Here is a 23103-nt window from a genome sequence, read left to right on the forward strand (position 1 = left end):
ACGAGATCACCAAGGAAGTAATGTAGAACAAAGAGGAGTAATGACAGGCTTCTTAGGAAATGCTTTAATTCCAGAGATCTCTGAGCAGATTGGACAGAAAGGACCAGTATTTGCCCGACAGACTGATGAACAGGGAATAAATGCTGGGTACCCAAAGTGTTGTGCAGTTTTGTTTAAATTGGGTGGTGACTTCCTCCAGTACCTTCCACTTCACCCCTGTTTTGGGACCATGTATATCTTGCTCTTCTCACTTAAAAATTTAATCCACCCTGTCCTACCCTGATGAGAAAGCTTTTGCATAGAAAAGCACGAAGAGTAATAGGTTAATGGTTCTTAGACTTCAATATGCATCAGAGCCACCTGGGGGCTTGTTAAAACAGATTGCTGAGCTTCACCTCTAGAGCTTAACTCAGTAGGTCTAAGGTGGAGCCCAATAATTTGCATTTCTGACAAGTTTGCCGGGAATGTTGTGGCTGCCCATCTGGGGACCACAGTTTGAGAACTACTGTAAAAGGTTGCCGACTGGTTTTTGCTCTGGAATACAAACTTTCTTAATGAGTTTAAGATAATGGTCTGGGCCCTTGAAATTGCCTCAAATGTTTAATGCTAGTTTGTATGTCCTAAGTAGGGCTCTAGTGTGAGGGGAGCCTAGAACCACCTAGCAACTCCTTTCTGGAGTGGTTTTGATTAGTGTCTCTCGCGTTCCGACTATCTAGGATCCCCGTAAATACCAATCCACTTCACAAAGGACTGATTAAAGACACCGTCCTTGACCTGAGAAGATTCCAGGGATGATGGCATATCAGGCGGAGAGGCTGCACCTGGCCTCCCAGTCCCCAGCCCATCTCTGCCGCCCACCACTGAAAGGGCTCCAGGATTCCTCAGAACCGCTTCAACTTCCCAAGAGGCTTGAGAGAGCTGACGGGATTGGCGCGTCATCCTTGGTACCGAGAACTGCAGTAACACCGGCCAAGGCCCCCGAAGGGAGCGCCTTGTCGCAGGTGGAGCTGCCAGCTGGGAAGGAAGGGAAAACCCGATCCGGGGCCCTGCTGGCCTCCCGGGCTGGCCCTGCCGGTACCGCCCCCTCCTGCCCCAGGGGCGTTCCCGGCCGCGGCGGCGGTCCTAAAGGGCTTGGGCGGCGGCCCCCGGCGCCCCGCCCCGCCGGGCCCGCCCCCGGCTCCATCTTGCCGGCGACCAGGTTGGGCTGTGACGCTGCTCCGCGGGGTCAGGTGAGGAACGGCGCCCCCCGGCCCTTGCCGCCACTCCTCCCCCTTGAACATCTCCCCCTGGCTCGCTCTGAGGCCGGCCATCCGGGAGAGGGCAGTGGCCAGCGTGTGTACCCAAGCCAGGGGCAGTGGAAGGGCCTGTGGGCCTCCCGGTGGTGGGCAACTCGGTGTGCGCGTCCTGGGACCCCGGCTCCCTGGTGGGGACGTTCGGTTTGGGGTACATTGGGGCGGGATCACCGAGGCGTCGGGCAACGGGAAGTCCTGCTCCCCGATCCTCCGTGCCCCTCGGCTGTCGGGAGGTAAGAGGGAGCAGTGACCCCTCCCGCGCAGGCAGGTGGACCGCAGGTGGACCACAGGTGGAGGGAGTAGGCCAGAGGATGGTCTTCCTGGAGCAACCTCAAGGAGGGCTGAGTAGGAAAACCAGCGAGCAGCACCGAAAGCTAAGTCCAGCTGGTGACTAGACCTCCTGGTGACACAGCAAATTTAGGGAAACGGGAAATTTGTACTTTGCTTATAGTGAATCCTATGGACAGAATGCATAAACCTAAAATTGTACACTGGCTCAGATTTATAATTCTTGGCAGCTGTTCTAGGAAATAACATTACAGATTTGGTCCTTTTTCCCGAACACCAGCAAACGTGTGTTGATATGAGGCCAACCTGTGTGAACAATTCTACAGAAGATAGCTTATGTTCACCATAAAGTGACAATGAAAAGAAGTCATCCAACTGCCTTTAAACTCCTAATTTCTGCCAACTGATGGGGAGCTGATCTGTTAAAGTAATCTGTCCTAATTAGATAATAAGTATAATGAGTTACCTCTCAAGCAGGGAAGGAGTTTCAGGTACTAGATAGGCAGGTTAGAATTTTGACCAATGCAAAATGAAGCCGCCTTTGAGTTTTCCCTGGTGGTGGCTGCCGACTCTTTCCATGCAGAAGCTAGTCACGCCTCCAGTTCTTTATCAAAGGGCCCTTGCTGATGGATTTAAATGGTCCTTCCCAGTCAGGAGGCAGGTTTTGGAAAATTGTAGTATCTGCTGTTGGCCATCTTCATTCACTCTTCCTGTTTCCTTATTTGTTTCTTTTCATAAATTTGCACCAGATGCCGCCTGTGTTTCTGGGCTTCATGCCATCTCTGAGACTTGCCTAGTGAGACCCACCCCTTTTAGTAGTTGACTCACTGGGTGGAGATGATTCGGAGAACCAGGAATGATTTTTCCAGTCTTTTTTAAAAGTAGTTGCTGACAGAGACTATTAAAAGCTCTGGTTCACTGGTATAATCTAATTATTCCTTGGGCAAAGTTGAGTAATTTGTGGAGTCACCCTCAGGTCTGTGTAAGCTTTTTACAAAAGCTTTTAAAATCTACCTTTTGAATAGATGATATATGCACAATTCCAAAAAGGCTAAAGATACTTTGACAAGTAAGTCTCCTGTTTATGCCCCAGCTCTCCTTCCTGCAGGCAGCCACTCTTTCTTTTCTTGAGTATACTTTCAGGGATATTCTCTCTATATACAAGCAAATAAATGTATATTTTTACACATTTGATTGCACATTATCTATGCAATTTTTTACCTTGCTTTTTCCCCCCACTTTACCAAAAGACGGTTTCACATATGAGTAAAAAGAGAGCTGCTCATTTCTAATACTTGCATAAATAACACTTCATTGTATGGCTGCCCATAATCTTTCTCACGTGTCCCTTATTAATGGACTTTGATTGTTTTTAACCTTTTTCTGTTACAAATAGTGCTGTAACGAATAGCCTTTTACATATACAGCTTTGCATTTGTGCAAGTATTTCTGTAAGTACATCCTGGAAATGGAATTGCATTCTAGTCCTTTATATAATTATTCTTCAAAATATATCCAAATTTACTTTCTTAAAATTGCTTTAAGTTTATGAGAAACTGCATATGAGATACAGATAGTTTTCATTTTCGTTCTGTTCTGAAACTCTTGTTGACAATAATTTCTCTAGGGCCGTTAAAGATAATATTTAATATAGCAGCTCAAGGATGTAGAAATAGGACATTGTCATTGGAACAATTCCAGAGATTTAGAAATTTGAATTGCTTATGTAGTCTTTAGTACTGTAACTACTTGTTGCCTTTAAAATTATTAATTTCTCTCATAAGTTATTTTCAGACTTTTCCCCCTTTCTTTGGACGCTGACCTCTTTTGCCTAACTGTTCTTAGATGCTGTTGTTTCTCCTTTACTCCTTTTATCAATGGGGCTTAGAGAAGAAGAAAGCAAGAAACAATTTTGCCTATTTCTTTGCATGAAGGTCTTTGGATCCCAAATGACTGTTTTAGAACTTGTTTTATCAACCTTCTTATTATCTTTCTTATTAACTTAAAACTTTGACTAAACATATGGCCATTCATTCTCAACTTAGCAAGTTTTTAGCTTCTGTACTGTGCTTAATGTCATAAGGGACACTGTAGTAACTTCAGTTTGTTATCTCATTTTCCTACACTATGTATTCAAAAGGAAGGGTCCTTTTTTCTCCCCCTATCTTTTTACCAGCACCTAGGACAGTGCTTATTATATAATGGGCTTTCATAATGTTGAATTGGATTAGATTGAAGTCTTGATATAAAAGAGATACAAATAATTTACAGCCAGTTAGAGAGAAGAGCCAAAACACATAATGAAAAACTTAACAAATTAGATGGTAGGTCCAGAAATGCCAAAATACTCTGGTACCAAAATATTTACAGACCAGCAGCAACAGTATCACCTGGAAGCTTTGTTAGAAGTGCAGAATCTCAGACCCCATCTCAGAATTACTGAATCAGAGTCTGTCTGCTAAACTCTTTTGAAAGAAGGTGTATTTTATGTAAAACCATATGATCTATTTATCTATTTATATCTATATGCATATCTTTAAGAAATTAAAGAGGATATTTTTTATTGTTGTTACAGAATGTCATACCCAAGCTATCCGCCCACAGGCTACCCACCTTTCCCTGGATATCCTGTAAGTATTGCCATTTATGATACTAAAATAGCTCATGTCCTTGGAGCAGTGTTGTATAGGACTAGCCCATGACAGATTTTATAGTATGCTAGAGCAAGGGTCAAACTCAAATGGCTAGAGTAGAATATGTGAGTGAAGTAAAGCATTGTGGGGAAGGCCAGCAGTTGCTCGGCTTCAGCCTGATGTGGCCATGGAGGGAGGCCCACCCAGTGTTGCTAGATACTCCATTTCTTCAAGTAAACCCAAAAATCTGGATTTTATGTGAAATTGCCTGCTTAAAAAAATTTTTTTTAGTGTTAAATGCTGTATGAGCCAGTAAAACATGTATGTAAGCTAAGTGTATCCTATGAGTCACTGGTTTTTAACCTTTGTGCTGGAAGGTTTAAAATAAATAAGAAGGGCTTGGCTCAGAGATAACAAATTGCAGTGGATTACAGGGCCCTGGATTTGTAGTTCTGAGACTTTCAGTGTTTGGAGTATGTTTTATACATGTGCTACCGTGTTCTGCCTTGTTGATGTCTATGCTATTCTGAGGACTAACCTCATTACTGAGGCCACAGTGAGAATTGTGAATTTCAATTTTATGCTCATATGTATATAAGGCTTCTGTCTAACTCTTTGAGACTAGAAAAAGGGGCCTATACAGATTAATGATAATGTGTGAATCCTTATTTAAAGTGAATATATAGCTCTCCTGTGTTTATCACAGGAGAGATGAGAATTATGAATATGTTCCCGGGTCCTATGTACTAATCTGAACTCTGGCAACCATTTCAGTCAATTTAGGCTAATTGCTGAAACTGACAACCCTAACATCCCAATGACTTAACAATTTAAAAACTCATTTCTTGCTTACTTCAGCCTCCTGGAATTCAGCGGTTGTGTGTGTGTTGGTGGGGTGGTGTTGTGAGGAGCTCAGAGGCTTTATTCTGTGTGATCTTGGAGGCTGTACCATTCTCTAATGCCTTATAATCCTCCAGTGGATCCTCTGCTTCCAGCTGGCAGATGAAGGAAAAGAGAGAGAAAGAGAGAGTGTAGAGGATTAGATAGGAAGTTATTAGGGGCCAGGCTGGAAGTGGTGTACATTACTTCTGTCCGCATTCATTTACCACATTCATACGGTCCTACTTACCTGTAAGGAGGTCCTGGGGAATGTAGTCTAGTTTTGTGGGCCGGGAAAAAGTGTAGTGAACATGTAACAATCTCTGCCATACTTAGACATCGTATGATTGGAACTGAGATCCAAAATGTCACACCCAATGTGTGACTCAGGTCACTTTTTTTTTTTCTGTTATGCCCAAGTCCAGGTATGTTGCAAGAATTCCTCTCCTTAGGGTAGAGAGGTGGATCTTTCTCATATTTCTAGGTGCTAGGAAAATAAAGGAACTAATGAGCTTTATTAGTTGTTCCTGAAACTTTGGGGTTTGGAAAAAGCCTGGTTCTCTATTTACTCCCAAATGGAGAAACAGACCCCTCTTGCCTGACACAGGTAGAATTACATTTAACCAAATTCTGACAAACAAGTGTCCTGACAAACTAGTATACTGATAAACTAGTATGAGATACCAGGATTTCTGATGGACTTTTTAATACATGAAAGAACAAGCTAGGCCTTAACAGTTATTGATTTGTTCCTTTTTTTATATGGATTGTGTTTCTTAATCACATTCATTTGAAAGTTTTTCTGATTTTTCAGCCTGCAGGTCAGGAGTCGTCTTTTCCCCCTCCTGGTCAGTATCCTTACCCTAGTGGCTATCCTCCAATGGGAGGAGGGGCCTACCCCCCAGCACCAAGTAGTGGCTACCCAGGAGCGGGAGGCTACCCTGCCCCTGGAGGTTATCCAGTGCCTGGAGTCTATCCTGGTGCACCACAGCCAGGGGGAGCTCCATCCTACCCCGGAGGTGAGTCATGGGTCATGGGATTAGTGTATTCCTGCTTGTTTTGTATGAGGTCAGTTTCCCTTAGCCTACTTTCTACCTTAGACAGTAAAGACCTTGCTGGCAAGATTGAGGGATGAAGATTCTCTGAGGACATGAAAGCTGGGAGCAGTCTCCAAAATTCTGTTGTGTAGGGAATTGGAATAAATGGTAATAAAAGACCAATATATAACAGTTTGCTTGATTATTTGTAATCTTAAGAACTGATTAAGACATTTCAATTAGCATGATTGTGACCTTTAGGACACAGGTTAAAAAAACAGCAAAGCTTAGCACTTTTGTACTGTAAGTTATTTAGGCAGACAAATGAAGTAAACATTTTTATATTTATTTTTTAATGGGGAAGGAGTTGGTAAGAAGTTGAATTTAGACCAAAAGGGACTGCTGTTATAGCATTAATAGTATGTATTTTTTTCCAGTGGTTTTTTTTTTCCCCATTGTTAATAGGAGATATTTTTCTAAAGTTTTCTCTTCAATCATGAGAAATGTCATTATGTTTTATTTTTTTCTCTGGTTTCTCCAGGCCAAGGGTTTGGAGCCCCACCAGGTGGAGCAGGCTTTTCTGGCTATCCACAGCCACCCTCACAGTCTTATGGTGGTGGCCCAGCACAGGTCCCACTACCTGGTAGGTACCAGCTGTCTGGAGAAAAACAATAGCATGATATTTTGAATTTTTCAGTTGCCATTGAGAGAACTTAGTTTATGTTTGAGATTGTCTTATACTAAATGCTTTTATAAATAATTTTAATTACTATATGTTTTCACGAAATGTATTCATTTGATGGAAAAGTTTAGTCAGTAAGATGGAAAGATGGACCCACTTTTTCATTTAAAGAAAAATTATCTGTCCCAAAACCAAAAAAACAAAACCTTCAGGACCTTCTCTACTCACTCCTATAACACAAGTGAAACAGCTCCCAGAACTATGTCTTGTCATCCTTTCCAGATGGAATCAGAATTTAATCTGGTTAAAGTGTTTGTTCTATTTTTAAAATACTGTTTTTTAAGAAATTATGTAGGACATGGAATATTTTAAAAGATTCTCATGACCAAAGTTGGTTTTTGATTTAGTAAATTACAATATTTAAAAATTATCCTAGTGAATACTGTAGTGTGAATGTTCTCATGTTTCCATATTCATAATAAATCAGCACTGTTTTGAAACATGAAATCATTTAGTCATTTGCTGTTTTTGTTTTTTTTTGTTTTTTTGTTTTTGTTTTTTGATGTGTAGGTGGTTTTCCTGGAGGACCAATACCTTCCCAGTATCCTGGAGGACAAACTCCTTATTTTAGTCAGGTATTTTTTGCTCTTACCTTTTAAACTTAGTCTGAAGCAGGAGCGTATAGCTCAGTGGTAGTGTGGGCTTAGCATGCACAAGGTTCTGGGTTCAATCCCCAGTACCTCCATTAAAAAAATAATTAAGTAAATAAACCTAATATCTCCCCCACCAAAAAAAACCCAAAACCAAATTAAACTTAGTCTGAGTAACTGGATAATGCCAAAGAAGGCCACCACTCCTTCGCTGACATTAGAGGTTTCCATGAAGCAGGGGAGATGGTCTATACAGTCACTTAAGACTTTATTTATTGATTTTCTTTTTTTTTTTAATTATCTTTCATTTTAGGGCACTTCATGTTTCTTGTTTCCTTTTAGACAGAGGTGCTGGGGATTGAACCCAGGACCTTGTGCATGCTGAGCTGTACCCTCCCCACTTAAGACTTTAATTGTTGCTTCTCGTAGACTCTTTGCTCTCTTTGGTCCAGCTGCTGTAAGTAATGTCTTCATGACTTTGCTATGACAAGTACGGGTCCCTTCTCGCAGGTGCCAGTACTCAGACTCTTCTTCATAGAGATTCCCTTGGGCTCTGACACTGGTTTTAGTCCTTTTTCCCCCTCCCTCGTTGGCAGTTATAATTATAAACTCAGGTGACTGGGTGATTGATATTTCTGGTGTGGTTTGTTTTCCATTTTGACCTTTATAACTTTCCACTCTTCTTTCAGATCAGTACAGAATCCTTTCCTTCCTATCCTGTTTTCTCTCCTGTTTCTTTGGATTATAGCAGTGAAGTGAGTAAGATTCTTCTAATGTTCACTAATCACAAATGTGCCTTCATTTGTTTCTAATTTCTGGTGTATTTGTCTCTGATCACTTCCTTGAGGGCTCAACTGTATCTGCTTTATCTTTATGTCCCTATAGCGCTTGACAGGGCTTTAAACATAGCAGCCAATTAATGTCTGTTAAATTGATTTTTCAGTAGTTTCAGAAGGCCTCCCATATGTCAGATCTTTGCCCCATCTCAGTATAGCTCATTTTAATAGTAAGTTTTATTTAATTGACTTGTTAATTCTTTTATATTCTATGCAAGTTACTAGGAACATAAGCAGTTTTCTGTTTACCTTATCTTGATTTTCTCATTTCCGTACTGTCTATTCATTAAGATCTAGCATATGGAAATTTTTTTTAGGCTGGGTTGGGAAAGGGATTACAGTATTGGAAAAGAAACACTTTAGCCATTTTCTGACTTCCTTTCCTGATTTGAGGAATTTGAGCCCCAGAGAGATTAAGAAACTTGTCCAGGGCTACACAGCTAGTAAAAGATAAAGCTGAGACTAGATCCTCACTCTTCTGCCTCCTGGGCCAGCGGTGTCTCTGTTATACAGTGTTACTTTGCTGATACAGTAAATGATATTCCTCCAAAGCACATAGTAAATTGCTTTTAGTCCTTTTTTTTTTATTGTTGAAGTAGATTGTTAGTCATATTATTGTTAGATTATTTTAATAATTTGTTATAAGAATTTTGATTTTATTTTAGTTTAAGCATGCATATAATTCTGGAGACATGATTTTATGACTGAATATAAAAGATTTTTAAACATAAAAATATAAAACACACATACATATGCAACTTGTCTTGTGTAACAGTTACCACCTGAAGAGAGAACTAAAACCAGCAAGTTAACAGCAGTAGATTTTGAAAGAGCTTTTAGATGGGTGTGGAATAGACTACCTTGTGAGGGGTGAGCACCCTGTCACTGAAAATCCCCTGGTAAAGGTTGATGATGTGTATGTGTAGGAAGATGTAAAGAAAATTTTTGTCTTGGTTGGGCTATTGGGCGGAGTGACCTCTCCTGATTAACCCAATTGTATGTCTATGGCAGTGTTCCAGCAGGAAGATTGGACTCAAATGAGTGTCAAATGGTTGGACTTTTGATGGCAGATAGTATGGACTTTGCTATGCTGAGAAATCTCCCTAGTTAGGGAGTTTTGACCTTAAGAACATGGACCCTGATTTCTTTGAATTCTTTATAATGCCTGGAAAATCATAATATTCTTGATGAAGATTCACGTCAAACTTAGACTTTGAACAAAGAATGAAACAGAACCATTTCCCCCTCCAGTTCAAAAATGGAATAGGTTTTTTGTTTGTTATTTGTTTTTAGAAGGAAGACAATTTCAGAAAATGAGAGTCAACAAACAGTACATGGTGAGGGTTAGTTTGTTTTATTGTCTAGTTCAGTGTATTATAAACAAAGGCTTCTACCCTGCCTAGGATTTAGTGACAGTGGTTACGTCAAAGGAAACTTTTATAGTTTTTTGTTACATTAAGGCTGATATAAAGGCAACGTGCTGAAAAAAATTTCTACTTGAATATTTGCTACAAGAGAATAATTTTAGTTTTTCCTTTAAAACAACTATAAAAATATTTATTGCCAGTTCTTTGCTCCCATTCCCATTCCTGGCTTAGAAACTAGTAAAGAATGTTTGTTAGGGCTTACTGGTAAAAGAAAATGTTGGTGTAAGAGTATAGATGAGTGGGAGGAACCATTGACCATAAAAATGTTTGCTGAAAGGTGGTCTGGTCCCCTTCTCCCCAGTTACTTTGCTCCAACAGGTGCTGGCATATTGCTGTAGTCAATTGGTGTAAGTGTAAATGCAGTTTCAGTTGCCTAAAAAGCAATTGAATCATTTTATATTTGATTGCATCTTTAAATGATATTTTAGAGATACTGTGTAAAATAAAATATATTAAGAATTTTTAAAAATGTGGTAGGGTATCATCTTGCTTCATCCCATCTCTCTTAAGCCCTGATTTGAATATTTTAAGAAAACTAATAAATCGTTTCATAGCTTTGTTATCTTCAATTTTTTAAACTAAATTTTGAAATAATTTCAGACTTATAAAAAAGTTGCAAAAATTGTATGTAGATTTCCTGTGTACATACATTTTACCGATTCTCCAAATGTTAACTTCTTACATAAACACAAAACAGGGATCAAAAGCAGGAAATAACATTGTTATAATACTATTACCCAACCTGTAGACCTTATTCAGATTTCATTAGTTGTCCCAGTAATGTCCTTCTGGTTCAGGATCAAATCCAGGATGAAACATTGTATTTCATCCTCATGTCTCATGTCTTTCCTTTAATATGAAGTAATGAAGTAATTCTTTAGTCTTTGTTGTTCATAACCTTGACACTTTTGAAGGGTACTTACCAGTTATTTTGTAGAATATTCCTTATTATTCCTTGGGTTTGTCTCATATGTCCTCCTGATTAAATTTATGTTATGCCATTTTGGCAGGAACACCACAGAAATGATGTTGAGTCCCCAGTGCATCCTGTCAGGAGGCACTTATTGTTGACTTGTTCCATTACTGGTGGCAGTTGGGTTTGATCACATGTTTAAGATGACCTCTGCCAGGTTTTCCCCTGTAATGTTCCAAACTATGCAAATATCTTGGTTCTCATCTTACTTTTACCTGCTAATTTTCGCATCAATTGATGATTCTTGTCTGAAACAATTATTACTGTGGTGTTTGTCATATGGCAATTATAAATTTATAGATTTGTATTTTTAAAATATAATCCTTGTTTTGCTTTCTGGTTTATTTTCTTATAAAATCAGTGAAGAATATTGTAACTCTCAGAATTTCCAGTCATCAGTTTCATTTTTATGATTTTTAAAATGTATAATAATCCAGACCCATAGAGAAAATGAAGAGATATTACCAAAATTATACTGCTTGTTTGAAACCTCACTTGGTAGCTTATGCTCTACTTCACTAAATCCATTATTGTACTCTTTAAATCAAACACTGCTACTCATCTCACACTATCCAGGGATCCATCTCTTTTTTCCCCTCCTATTCTATCAAGAAGGAAACCAAAGCATAGAAAGATTGTGACTAATTTCTTAAGCTTGACTATTTTGTCTTCTGAAAGTTTGGTGTCTAGCTAGCTATTGGCAGGAGGGGGAAAGGTCTTTCCTGCCTGTTCCTGAATGAGCCCTGAAAGTAAGTATCCTTGTCCTCAAACCCAAGCACTAGCTTCCTTGCCTAAGAGTGATGATTGGAGAAGTCTTAAGTTGTCTTCTTGTCAGCAGAGAATCCTGACTTGGATTTTTTAATTTTTTAAATTTGTGTTTGTTTTATTAAAGAAGTTGAACATTTTTTTTAATATTTTTTTCCAGTTTTATTGAGATATAACTGACATATTGTATTAGTTTTAGGTGTACACCATGTTGATTTGGTATATGTATGTATTGTGAAATGACTACCACAATAACTGACTTGGATTTTATGTTCTTTGTTCTTTACCTGCTGCTTTGACTCAGGGAAATCAAGGAACAATTCAACCAGCTGCCAGCTTTGATGCCATGAGAGATGCAGAAGTTCTTCGTAAAGCAATGAAGGGTTTTGGTAAGGAAAATATATTTTGATCTTATTTATAATAAGTTCAAGTGATTGAATATAAAGTAAAAATATGCTTTATGTCATAAACCAAGTTTATATTTCAGCCTGTGTGCACATACCTCAATTTAATCTGGCACCAGGCACCTTATAAGCATCTAAGAGATGTCCTCAAGGAACACCCCACATGGACTTCATCCTTACTTAAACATGTATGGTTCTTCCAGGGACAGACGAGCAGGCAATTATAGACGTTGTAGCCAACCGTTCCAATGATCAAAGGCAGAAAATTAAAGCAGCTTTTAAGACCATGTATGGCAAGGTATGTTTTTGGTTTTTTTTCTATTTTGGCATGAGCAGGAATAATGGTCTGTAGACCTCCCCCATTTATGTCAGGATGGATGCTATATTTTTATTAGTACTGTTGAGTATAGAGAAGAGACAGCTAAACTTCAGAAACCCCAGGAGAGGTGTAGTCAATATTTATTTCTCTTGAAAACCTTTCCAGTTTTGGATCTCATAGTCATACCCATCTACTATGTCTGGTAGGTGATAGATGTTCAGAAGAAAGTGGATTATGACCAGAGTCATGATCAGTAGCTTGATTCTCACTCTTCTCCCTGCAGTGGGATTTAAGGATTTCTTTTAAGCCCTTGCTTGTTCTTGGTCCTTGGCATCATCTCCAGTCCTCTCTCTCTCCCTCTAAACATATTCTGTATTATGCTTGTATGGAACTTCTTACCATTCCCCACACACATTCCATGGTTTGTATATGTTGCTTTCTTGTCCTAGAATACCTTTTCCTCTTTTTCTGCATGGCAAACTAATTCTCCAGGATTTGGCTTAATTAAGCTACTTTGTGAAGTTTCTCTCTCTGCTCCAGGCAGAATGTAGCTGCTTCTTTCACTAAAGTCCCACAGTACTTTGTAAAACCTCTGCTATAACTAATCTCACTGCCCACCCCGTAAAACTGTGAGCTTCCCTCAGGCAAACCATGTCATATTCATCACTTTGTATTTATAGCACTAAGTACAGTAACAATAGCAGATGGCCACTAAATAAATATTTCTTGAATGGATGATCAGTGACTAAACCCATTGAGATTCAGTGGCTGAACAGTTCCACTGCTTCTTAAATATAAAAGGGAAAACTGGGAGCATTGGTTTGCCATTTAGATAGGAATTCTAAACATTTCCTGACATCCTCTGGGTCCAGTTTACTTTTCTCAGAATGCAAGTAGAGGTCCATTGGCTCGTCCCACCTCATCTTTCTACTGTGCCTTTCCCTCTCTGCCCAACCCAATCCACTTCCTCAGTCTTAAGGCTGATTAAGCGACACAAACTAGATTCTCTTAGGGTTCAACAGCAGACTCGCTTCTCTCACAAAAGTATTTTCTATATTATGAATTTCTTTAATTCATATATAGTCTGTGCTCTGCTGTCCTGAATTTTCTCATATATTGCTTTTGAATTAAAACTAATTCACAGTCAATTTTCCTTACCCACAGTCACCTTGTCTCTTGACTTATTATTAAAAATACCATTCCCCTAGCCTGCCATGGAATCTTCTTTGATTCCACATTCTCCTTTGTCAGTCAGTCAGTGAATATTGTTTCAGTGCCTACTGTATGCCCTGCACTGCTTTATCGTAGCAACTGGTTATTGACCACATCTTCTTGATCTAACCTGTAAAAGGGCTCTTTAAAAAATGTGCCTTGTGTCTCCTTTTTTCTTTCCACTTCCATTGTCATCACTCAAGTCCAAGCCTTTATTACTTCTTGCCTAAATATTCCAGTAGCCTAAATTTAATTTATAGCCTCCTTGTCATCATAATTCATACTGCCTGTTGTTGCTGTTTCAATGCTGTTTTCTTGCATAAAAGTTTCCAGTGGCTTCTCCCAGGATGCAGAGTCAAATCCACATTCTTTAGCTTGGTATTCAGGTAGTAATCCAAGCATATGGCTACAACTCTGTTTCACTAATCTATGGAGACATTACCCTCTAACAAAATTGGTCATCTTATTGTTCCATTGAACAGGCTTTCCTCAATCTTGCCTCTATGCTAGTGATTCTTAACCTTAAGAATCATAATCTCCTTTTGAACTTAAAAACACATGTAGAATCTCTGAATATTCATCCTTGACATCAGAGGTTTGTTTTTTTTTTTTAAGAAAAATTCCACAGATGATTTTAATGCATATAGTCAAGGTTGGGAACCTCTTTTCTTGTTTGTGTTCTTCCTCCTTGCCTACAATACCTTTCTCCTTTCTCTTTGCCTGCTCATTTTTACGTACTCTTCAAGATCTGGACTAAAAGCTATCTCTGAGCTCTCTAGCCTACTTCAGCTTTTCCTGTTTCAACTTGTTTATGTGCTACTTACTCATCTGGTGCTGGAGTTCAAGCTGCCTTTTATTATCTTTTTTTTTTAGATGTTTATCTTATCTTTCCAAATAAGAATATGATAATGATTTCTACTTCCTCATAGAACAAGATGAGGAAGTATATACTAAGTAAATACTAAGTAAATTTGTTTATCATTTTGTTAATTTGAATTATTCTGTTTCATGTACCTCCTATTTTGTACCTGGTATAGTGGAGGAACTACAGTAAATTTATTGCTAGATGTTTATTGATAGAATGAATAAAACATATCTGCTTGAGTGTGATAAACTTAAGGTGTATATATTTACCTATTTCTTACTGTGTAATATTGAGAATTGAAATTGAGGTTTTCATAAAGCAAGTCAATTCCATTTTTTTCGTATTTTCCTTAAAAAATTTAAGAAACAAAATTTGGAGAGCACAAGTACTTAAGTTTGTATTTGTAACTTAACAGGATTTAATCAAAGATCTTAAATCAGAGTTAAGTGGAAATATGGAAGAACTGATCCTTGCCCTGTTCATGCCACCTACATATTATGATGCCTGGAGTTTACGGAATGCAATGAAGGTACTGTATGACATTTACTGTGAGTAGTTTATCCTATTCAAGTGTAAAACCCTATAAATTATGGTAGTTCTGAATTTACAGTGACAGCTAAATCAATACATCATTTTATATTAACTGAAAATACAGAGTTTTTCAGATCTGGAAGCCAAGGAAATATTTGATGTAACAGTAAGATTTAATTTCTTTCAGAAATTTTATTTTTCTTTGTATAATTCTCTGTTTCTTCATTTCACATAGGGAGCAGGAACTCAGGAACGTGTATTGATTGAAATTTTGTGTACAAGAACAAATCAAGAAATCCAAGAAATTGTCAGATGTTATCAGTCAGAATTTGGACGAGACCTTGAAAAGGACATTAGATCAGATACTTCAGGGCATTTTGAACGTTTACTTGTATCCATGTGCCAGGTGAGTATAGCATAAATGTTTGTGTGTTGGTGGAGGGAACATTCTTTGCTGCCTTTTGCCAGTGGGCTCTTTTTATTCTTTTTAATATTTAGCCCCCTTGGGATCTTGCCATCTTGAAGCGGCACAGAATCCACTCTACAGATTTCTTTGTAGTCACTATTGAAATTTATTTCTGCAGATCTGACTTTTGAAAGGAATCAGAAATTAACCTCTTTAAGGTTGTACAAAATCAGAAATCAATTTGAGGCTCTGTGTCATAGATTGGAGATGAATCTGTACTTTTAAGCTTGGCATTGTACTGCCAGTTAAGTTCGACTGGCACTGCAGGTCGGCCATGGAAGACCTATCAGAGGAGCTGTGTGAGGAGAGCCAGAAATGCAAACAGTGTTGTAGGGCTCACAGTAATGCTGTGATTAGCACCTTCCTTATTCAGATTCCCAAGATGTGCTGGAAAAATGACAGAAAATTCTCCAAATAGGGTATTTGGAATGATACTATAAACACACTTAGAATGAGGTGATGAGAGTATATTTGAGAGATGATACAAAAGACTAGCACACTGTTTCAGTATCAGGAGTTATTGGCTACCCTGCTAGTGCACAAGGTTGGACAGTCTTGAGGGTTCCAGATGTAGAGGAGAGGCTCTCCAGAGCAAAGAAGGCGGTTGCAGAAAAGACAATGTGCCAAAGTGAGTGGGTATGGAAATGAGAAAAGAAAGCAAAAGGGTGGGAGGCCATTGAGTTTACCTACAACAGTAACAGCAGAAGAGTAGGTTAGCATGAAAAAAAGTCAGGAACAGAGATTTAATGCTAAAAATGATTATTAAGACTTTAACGAGGTGCTGAATGTCTCTTTACGCAGGAGTCAAGGCCCAGCTCTTTTACAAAATAAAAGTAAAGGAGCCTCTTCCAGGGAGTGGCTTCCTAGGAAAGTGGGATTGTATTGTGTGTTTGAATCCAAAGGCAATAATCTGGGGAGGTTTTTCTGAGCACCTTTTCCTGTGCTGTATTCAGTAGCCTATTTAGAATATGCTTTTACGTATTCCTTGTGCCCAGTGCTCTTCAGAAGACAGTTTCTGATGTTCAAGGAACACCTCTCGGTTTTTTAGTTCAGACAGACACTATGACTCTAGAGCGCAGCCTTTCCTGTGTTGGGGTTTGTGTTTCTGTTTTTGAGAGAAACCAGCTACCCATCTAAGCTTTCCTCTTGTTCAGGCCCAGAGCTGCTTGTCTCCCTCTCTTCTTCCCTCCCTCCCATCCCAGGGAAGAGTTTGGTCTATAAATCAACACAGTCTAGCAGAACCTGAGTTATTTATCACTTCTTCTAAAAGCCCCACATGTCATTTTTATGTACACATTCATAATACTTACATAGTAAGATTACTCTTGGATGAAAGCAAGGAAGTTCCTGAAGCCTCCGTATTATATGCTCCCTCCCTGGACTTCAGTTCCCTGAGGGCGGGAGCCTTGTCTTTCTTGTGTCTCTATCATTTAGTACAGCCTGTTGGTTCTGCTCCTCTGGAGAACCCTGACTAATAGAGCCTGGTGCAGAGCATGTGCTCCATACCTTTCAATTGCATGAATGAAAACAGAGTGGAACTCAGTGTAGTGCATATTGGTCTTAAATCCCAACTAAGGAGAGCCATACTTTCTTCATTCAATTGGTAGTTTATATCTCTAGAAGAGAGGTTTTTGTGTGTGTGTATGTGTAATTTTTTATGGAAACCTTTTGTGGTTTAATTTAGCTCTCAAAGCCCTGAAAACCTCTCATTTTAATTTAACCTCATTAAACCATGAATATATATTATAAAATCCAAAATTGGCAGAGTGATAAAGTACTAGTTACACTAGTATAGTTTCTTGGGGAATGAAAGATATGCATGAGAAACGTTATGCATTAATCTTTAGTAAGTTGTCCCTTTAAATCTAAAAGTGACTATATTGGAAAAAGTTTTTTAAATAAAACTTGCATCACTTTCTTCTAATTCCTGCTTCCTCTTTTGCAGGGAAATCGTGACGAGAACCAAAATGTTAACCACCAACTGGCTCAGGAAGATGCTCAGCGTCTGTATCAAGCCGGTGAGGGGAGATTAGGGACAGATGAGTCTTGCTTTAACATGATTCTTGCCACAAGAAGCTTTCCTCAGCTGAAAGCTACCATGGAGGCTTATTCCAGGGTATGAGCTTTTCTTTTGAAGATTCGGGTTTTGTTTTAAAGTGTGAGAATATTTTAACCCCTATATTCTTTGTTTGCAGATGGCTAATCGAGATTTGTTAAGCAGTGTTGGCCGTGAGTTTTCTGGAAACGTTGAAAGTGGTTTGAAGACCATCTGTAAGATACTTTTGTGTTTTGCTTTGTTTGGTTTGTAAATGAGCGAGGCTTTGAATATTTGTTCCCATGAAGTGGTGATTATTAATATAGACTCCCTGAAATCTGCTTAGGCAGAGGCTGAGCTAATCCTGTGTTTTTATATGTGATTCCCTATGAGTGGTTGGTGGTGTGATCAAATAGGGTTGTTTTGGGATTATTTAGTCTTTATTCTCTGTCTCCTTTCTTGAGGACTGTGCAAAAATAGACAATAGATTGAAGCATTTCCAGTAAGGTGACTGGGAATGCCCCAGGAGACTCTGGAGCACCACCACACAAAGGGTCATTTTGAGCTCCCCAGACACCTTTCAAGTACTCAGCCCAGTGAGACCCTTTTCCCTTTTGAAACTAAAAATCCAATTTTTGGTGTCTTAACATTCAGATGCTTAATGAAGTGAAAATTTCATTCTCAAGGAGAATATAAGACTAAAGAGAGTATTAGTAACATATTGGTAATAGCAGTTAAATGTCTGAGAAATACTACCATAGTAATTGTAGCTAACATAATAATGAACACCTGGTACATCTTTACCACCTGCAGGAGGAGACTTTAGTAAATCAGTTTTCCTAAGAGAAAACATGTCAGATTTCTTTTTATCATTCTCAAGTCTTTGCTTGGATCTGTGTTTTCTTTTTTATTTTGGAGTCTGTCTCACATCCATCTCTCAGCCAAATGATGTATTTAACTCTTAGAATTCAGATTTCAGCCATTATTCCTTTCAGTAAGAGATTATCAGGGCACAGTTGCCACAGGATTTTCTCACTTTACAGAGGAAAATGTTAAGACTCTGTGTGACTGATCTATGGAGAGAAAATGGGGTTTATTAGCCAGAGGGAATCTTCTAGTATTGAAGGTAGCCTGTCTGATGCAGCTAGAAAGACAGATGGATGCTGAGAAAAATCAAGAGGAGAACATCCGCACCTCACGTCAGATTTTGGGGATGATTACATAGAACCCGATCGGAGGCAGCTGGAAGTGACGGGTGAAGCTGGTAGGTGGACCCCTTTGTCCCGTTCCGGCCCTGTGTCTGAAGCGTGTCTCCCTTGCAGTGCAGTGTGCCCTGAACCGCCCTGCCTTCTTTGCTGAGAGGCTCTACTATTCAATGAAAGGTGCCGGCACAGATGACTCCACCCTGGTCAGAATTGTGGTCACTCGAAGTGAGGTGAGGCTTTTTCTCTTTGCCTGATACTACTTGATTTTGAATGTAGGGTTTTTTCCTTAGCTCTTTTTTATTTTATTTTTTTGGTGGGAGAGGTAATTAGGTCTATTTATTTATTTATTTTTAGAGGAGGTGCCAGGGCCTCGTGTATGCTAAGCATGAGCCCTACCACTGGAGCTGTCCCCTCCATTTTTTTTTTTGGTGTGGGGCTGGTAATTAGGTTCATTTATTCATTTTGATGGAGGTACTGGGGATTGAACCCAGGACCTTGTGCATGCTAAGCAGGCACTCTACCACTGAGCTATTACCCTCCCCTGATTTTTTTTCTTAGAAATATTAAAAAAATTTTTTTCCTCCAGCTTTATTGAGATATAATTGACATACAGCGCTGTATAAGTTTAAGGTATACAGCATCATGATTTGACTTAAATACCTCATGAGGTTATAATAATTTTAGTGAACATCCATCATCTCTTATAGGTACAAAATTAAAGAAATAGGAAAAAAATTGTTTTCCTTGTGATGAGAACTCTTAGGATTTACTCTTTAACAACTTTTATATATAACATACAGCAGTGTTTTATTTATCATGTTGTATGTACATGACATCCCTGGTACTTATTTATCTTACAGTTGGAAGTTTATACCTTTTGATTACTTTTCTCTAATATTCCCTCCCCCACCCACTACCTCTGGTAACCACAAATCTGATCTTTTTTTTGTATGAGTTTATTTGTTTTTGAAGTATAATTGACCTACAACGCTATGTTAGTTTCTGTCACACACATAGTGATTCAATATTTCTATACATTTCAAAACGATCCCCATGGTAAGTCTAGTTATGATGTCATCATGCAAAGATACTACGGAGTTACTGACTCTTCCCTACACTGTACATTTCATACCCATGACTCACTGATTTTGCAACTGGAAGTTTGTACCTCTTCATCTCCCTGACCTATTTCCTCCCGCACCTCCTCCCTCCCCTCTGGCAATTAGCTGTTTGTTCTCTGTCTGTAACTCTGTTTCTGTTTTGTTATGTTTGTTAATTTGTTTTGTTTTGTTTAGATTCCATGTATAAGTGAAACCATACAGTATTTGTCTTTCTCTATCTAACTTAGAATGTTGATTTCTTAAACATTCCTCAGTTGGTTGTCAGACTGACGTTAAGAAAAAGCTCTCTTTCTCACTGCTGGTAGAGGTTGTATAAAGCGCAGTGTTCACTTTCTTCATGCTGTGAGAGAGGCTTGCTTTAGTTAAACAGACCACTGTTCTTTAATGATCCCAATGCCAAGAGATTTTCCTACTTGAGAAGGTCTTCAGAGAACACTGGTTTATGACTAGTTGTAAGATGTTTATCTTTTGGTTTTCATTTTGCTTATGTAAAAAACTATGTGAAAGACTTACGCAAATAAATCCTATTGGACTTAAAAACTCTTGAAATTAGCATACACTGTTAATTATAAAATAATTTAAAAAATTTTATCTTTATCTTTTTCTCTAAATGTAGCCTCAAATGTATTCCTTTCTTAGACTTTGTATATTTTTTTGTGGATGTTTTAAAAGTACTTCTAGCGATATGATGTCCATGATGTAAAAAGATAAATCAAAATGCCTTGGGCTGCAGGGCATCACCCCTTCCCCAGCCTCACTAGCCTGCTTCCTGGTGGCCCCGTAGCCCCACAACTACACCCTAGTATTTACCAGTGGACCTTTTTTTTTTTTTTAAATTGAAAGAAAACATATGCTACTAAATTATACTAATGAAGGTAAATCATTTTTTAAAAGACAACCATAATACAATGTATGGGAAAAACTTCTTGTGTATTTGTTTTTAGATCTACATTTTCTAACCACTCTCACTCTCTTTTTTTAAAATTATAATAAAATATACATAACACAAAATTACCTTTTCAATCATTTTTAAGGGTGCAGTTCAGTGACATTAAGTATATTCACATTTTTGTGCAACCATCACCACTGAAACTTTTTCACCTTGTAAAATTGAAAATCCACACTCGTTAAACAATAATTCACTATTCTACTTGCTCCCCAATCCCCAGCAATCACTATTTTACTTTCTGTCCTATGTGTTTGACTACTCCAGCTACCTGATATAAGTGGAATCATACAGTATTTGTCCTTTTAATGTCTTGAGAGTTCATACACGTGGTAACATGCATCAGAATTTCCTCCCTTTCTCAGGTTGAGTAATATTCCATTGTATATCTACACTACCTTTTGTTTATTGATTTATCTGTCAGTGGACACTTGGGTTGCTTCTACCTTTTGACTGTTGTGAATAATGCTGCTACGAACATGGGTGTACAAATATTTGAGTCCCTGCTTTCACTTTTGTGTATATATCCAGAAGTGGAATTTGCTGTATCATATGGCAATTCTATTTTATTTTATTCTTTTGAGGAATCACCATACTACTTTCCAGCAGCTGCACCATTTTACATTCTTACCAGCAAGGCACAGCACTTGTTAATTTCTGTGTTTTTGATATTTGTCATCCTATGAAATTGGTGTTTTTGTTTGTTTTTTTCTGGTGGAGGGACGTAACTAGGTTTATTTATTTATTCTTAGAGGAGGTATTGGGGATTGAACCCAGGACCTCATGCATGCTAAGCATGCGCTCTACCACTTGAGCTATACCTGCCCCTGAAATTGGTTTTTAAATGACTAATATATTTGGAATAATAGATGAAACTAGTTCACCCTTAGCCAATATCTTTACACAGCAGTGAATCATTCATTAGGTGACACTAGTACTGGTAATTTAATGCTAGCTATAAAATGCCAGTCATTTGGTGTTTTTCCCCTCTGCTTTGATTATAATTAGGATCTCTTCACTGTTAAAACATAATTCTAATAAATTAATAAATAAGTTTTCTTTTGACAGCTTTTTTTTTCTAATGTCAAAAATATCATCTCTTGCATGCAGATTGATCTCGTACAGATAAAACAGATATTCAGTCAGATGTATCAGAAGACCCTGGGCATGATGATTGCAAGTGACACAAGTGGAGATTACCGAAAGCTTCTTCTGGCCATCGTGGGCCAGTAGGAGAAATTTTTTTTAAACAAATGAAGCTATTCAAAGCTTATCCTTCAAAGCAATGACTGACCTGCATGCAGCAACACCAGCCACCTAAACAAAAGAGCTTTTCCTAAGGACTGTGTCAGGGTATTGTGCTTGGTTTGCACATGGGGTTATTGCCTTAATTCCAGTGTTTTCTTTTTCTCTTTATATACAATCAAGTAAAGCCATATCACAATGATACCGTAATAATGCACTGTTTGTAAAGCATAATTCTCACTGCTCTTATTCTAAATAGGATACCAAATTGAATAAAATCACAACAGTCTCTAATTCTGTGCAATCATATTGAATAAAAAAGTTCAATATTGAATAAATTTGAATAGATAATACTGAGTTAAAAAGAAAAACTCTGCCTTCTACTGGACAGTTATAGTTGGTTGTATGTCAAGACTGTATTACTCTTTTAAAAAATTCAGCTCTTTTGACCTAGGAGAGTAATTTGCATCTTATTTTACATAAATTGGTATTCTATTTCATAAATACTAAATTTCCCACATAGAAAATAGATTAGTATTGCCTGGAGCAACTTTTCAAAAAAAGAATTATATGTTTATATGCATAAAATACATAGCCTACTTTTATGTCTCCTAAAGCTCACTACAGATTTTTATTGACCCTTGATTTAAAAAAAAAATTTATAAAAGACTTTAATTTCAGTTGCAATTTAATCATGATTGAAGAAAGTGAAGCTTGACACATAAAATGTGCTCAATTAATGAATGAATGAGGCTTAAAGTATTTCCCTGGGAGATTGAACACTAGCTCTTTGGAGAAGTATTTTGGGAGCTCAGTTAGTGGTACAGCAGAGTGATTTCAAACCTGGTTTTATTCCTAGTACTGAGGAATTACTTAAGTATGTTGAGCATTACAATAGGTAGTCAGGGAAAATAAAAAGGAAGAAGGTTTGTAATCTAGTGAGGGTTCTAAACAAAACTTAGGATATAAGGAAGTTGTAAATGTTGGGTTATAAATTCTGCTGAGGATAATAACCCTATCTGTTCTTAGTGTTGAGCTCTCTGGCACAAAGCAGGTATTTAATATAGATGTGGTGAATGACTGTACTAAATAAAAATTGAGAAGAATTATAAGTATCAATTATAATATGATGAACATTTGTTTAAGTACCAAGGTATATACATACAAGGTGGTATAAAATACAGCCTTACTCTTACAGAGGCAGACCTACGTACAATAGTGAGGCAAAAGCAAGATACATAGGTAGAAGGATGATGGGCTAAGGTAGATGTAATTTTAAAAAGTTTCATTGA

General features: G+C 38.1%; 1 protein-coding gene across 2 annotated transcripts; it reads left to right on the forward strand.

The window, feature by feature from the left end:
• Positions 1–1165: 1165 nt before the first annotated feature.
• On the forward strand, positions 1166–22105 carry ANXA7 (annexin A7). Of its 2 annotated transcripts, XM_010984160.3 has the most exons (14): positions 1166–1229; positions 4156–4210; positions 5907–6111; positions 6671–6772; positions 7382–7446; positions 8151–8216; positions 11767–11851; positions 12070–12164; positions 14678–14791; positions 15029–15199; positions 17205–17375; positions 17455–17530; positions 18617–18729; positions 21677–22105. In XM_010984160.3, the coding sequence occupies exons 2-14, from the start codon at positions 4157–4159 to the stop codon at positions 21797–21799; spliced, it is 1440 nt and encodes a 479-aa protein (XP_010982462.2). In that variant the 5' UTR covers positions 1166–1229; position 4156; the 3' UTR covers positions 21800–22105. The 2 variants fall into 2 exon arrangements, with proteins under 2 accessions (XP_010982462.2, XP_064344138.1); XM_064488068.1 differs by lacking the exon at positions 8151–8216.
• The last annotated feature ends 998 nt before the right edge of the window (positions 22106–23103 follow it).

Source organism: Camelus dromedarius, chromosome 8 (assembly GCF_036321535.1).
Source record: "Camelus dromedarius isolate mCamDro1 chromosome 8, mCamDro1.pat, whole genome shotgun sequence".
In the NCBI taxonomy this organism is placed as follows: domain Eukaryota; kingdom Metazoa; phylum Chordata; class Mammalia; order Artiodactyla; family Camelidae; genus Camelus; species Camelus dromedarius.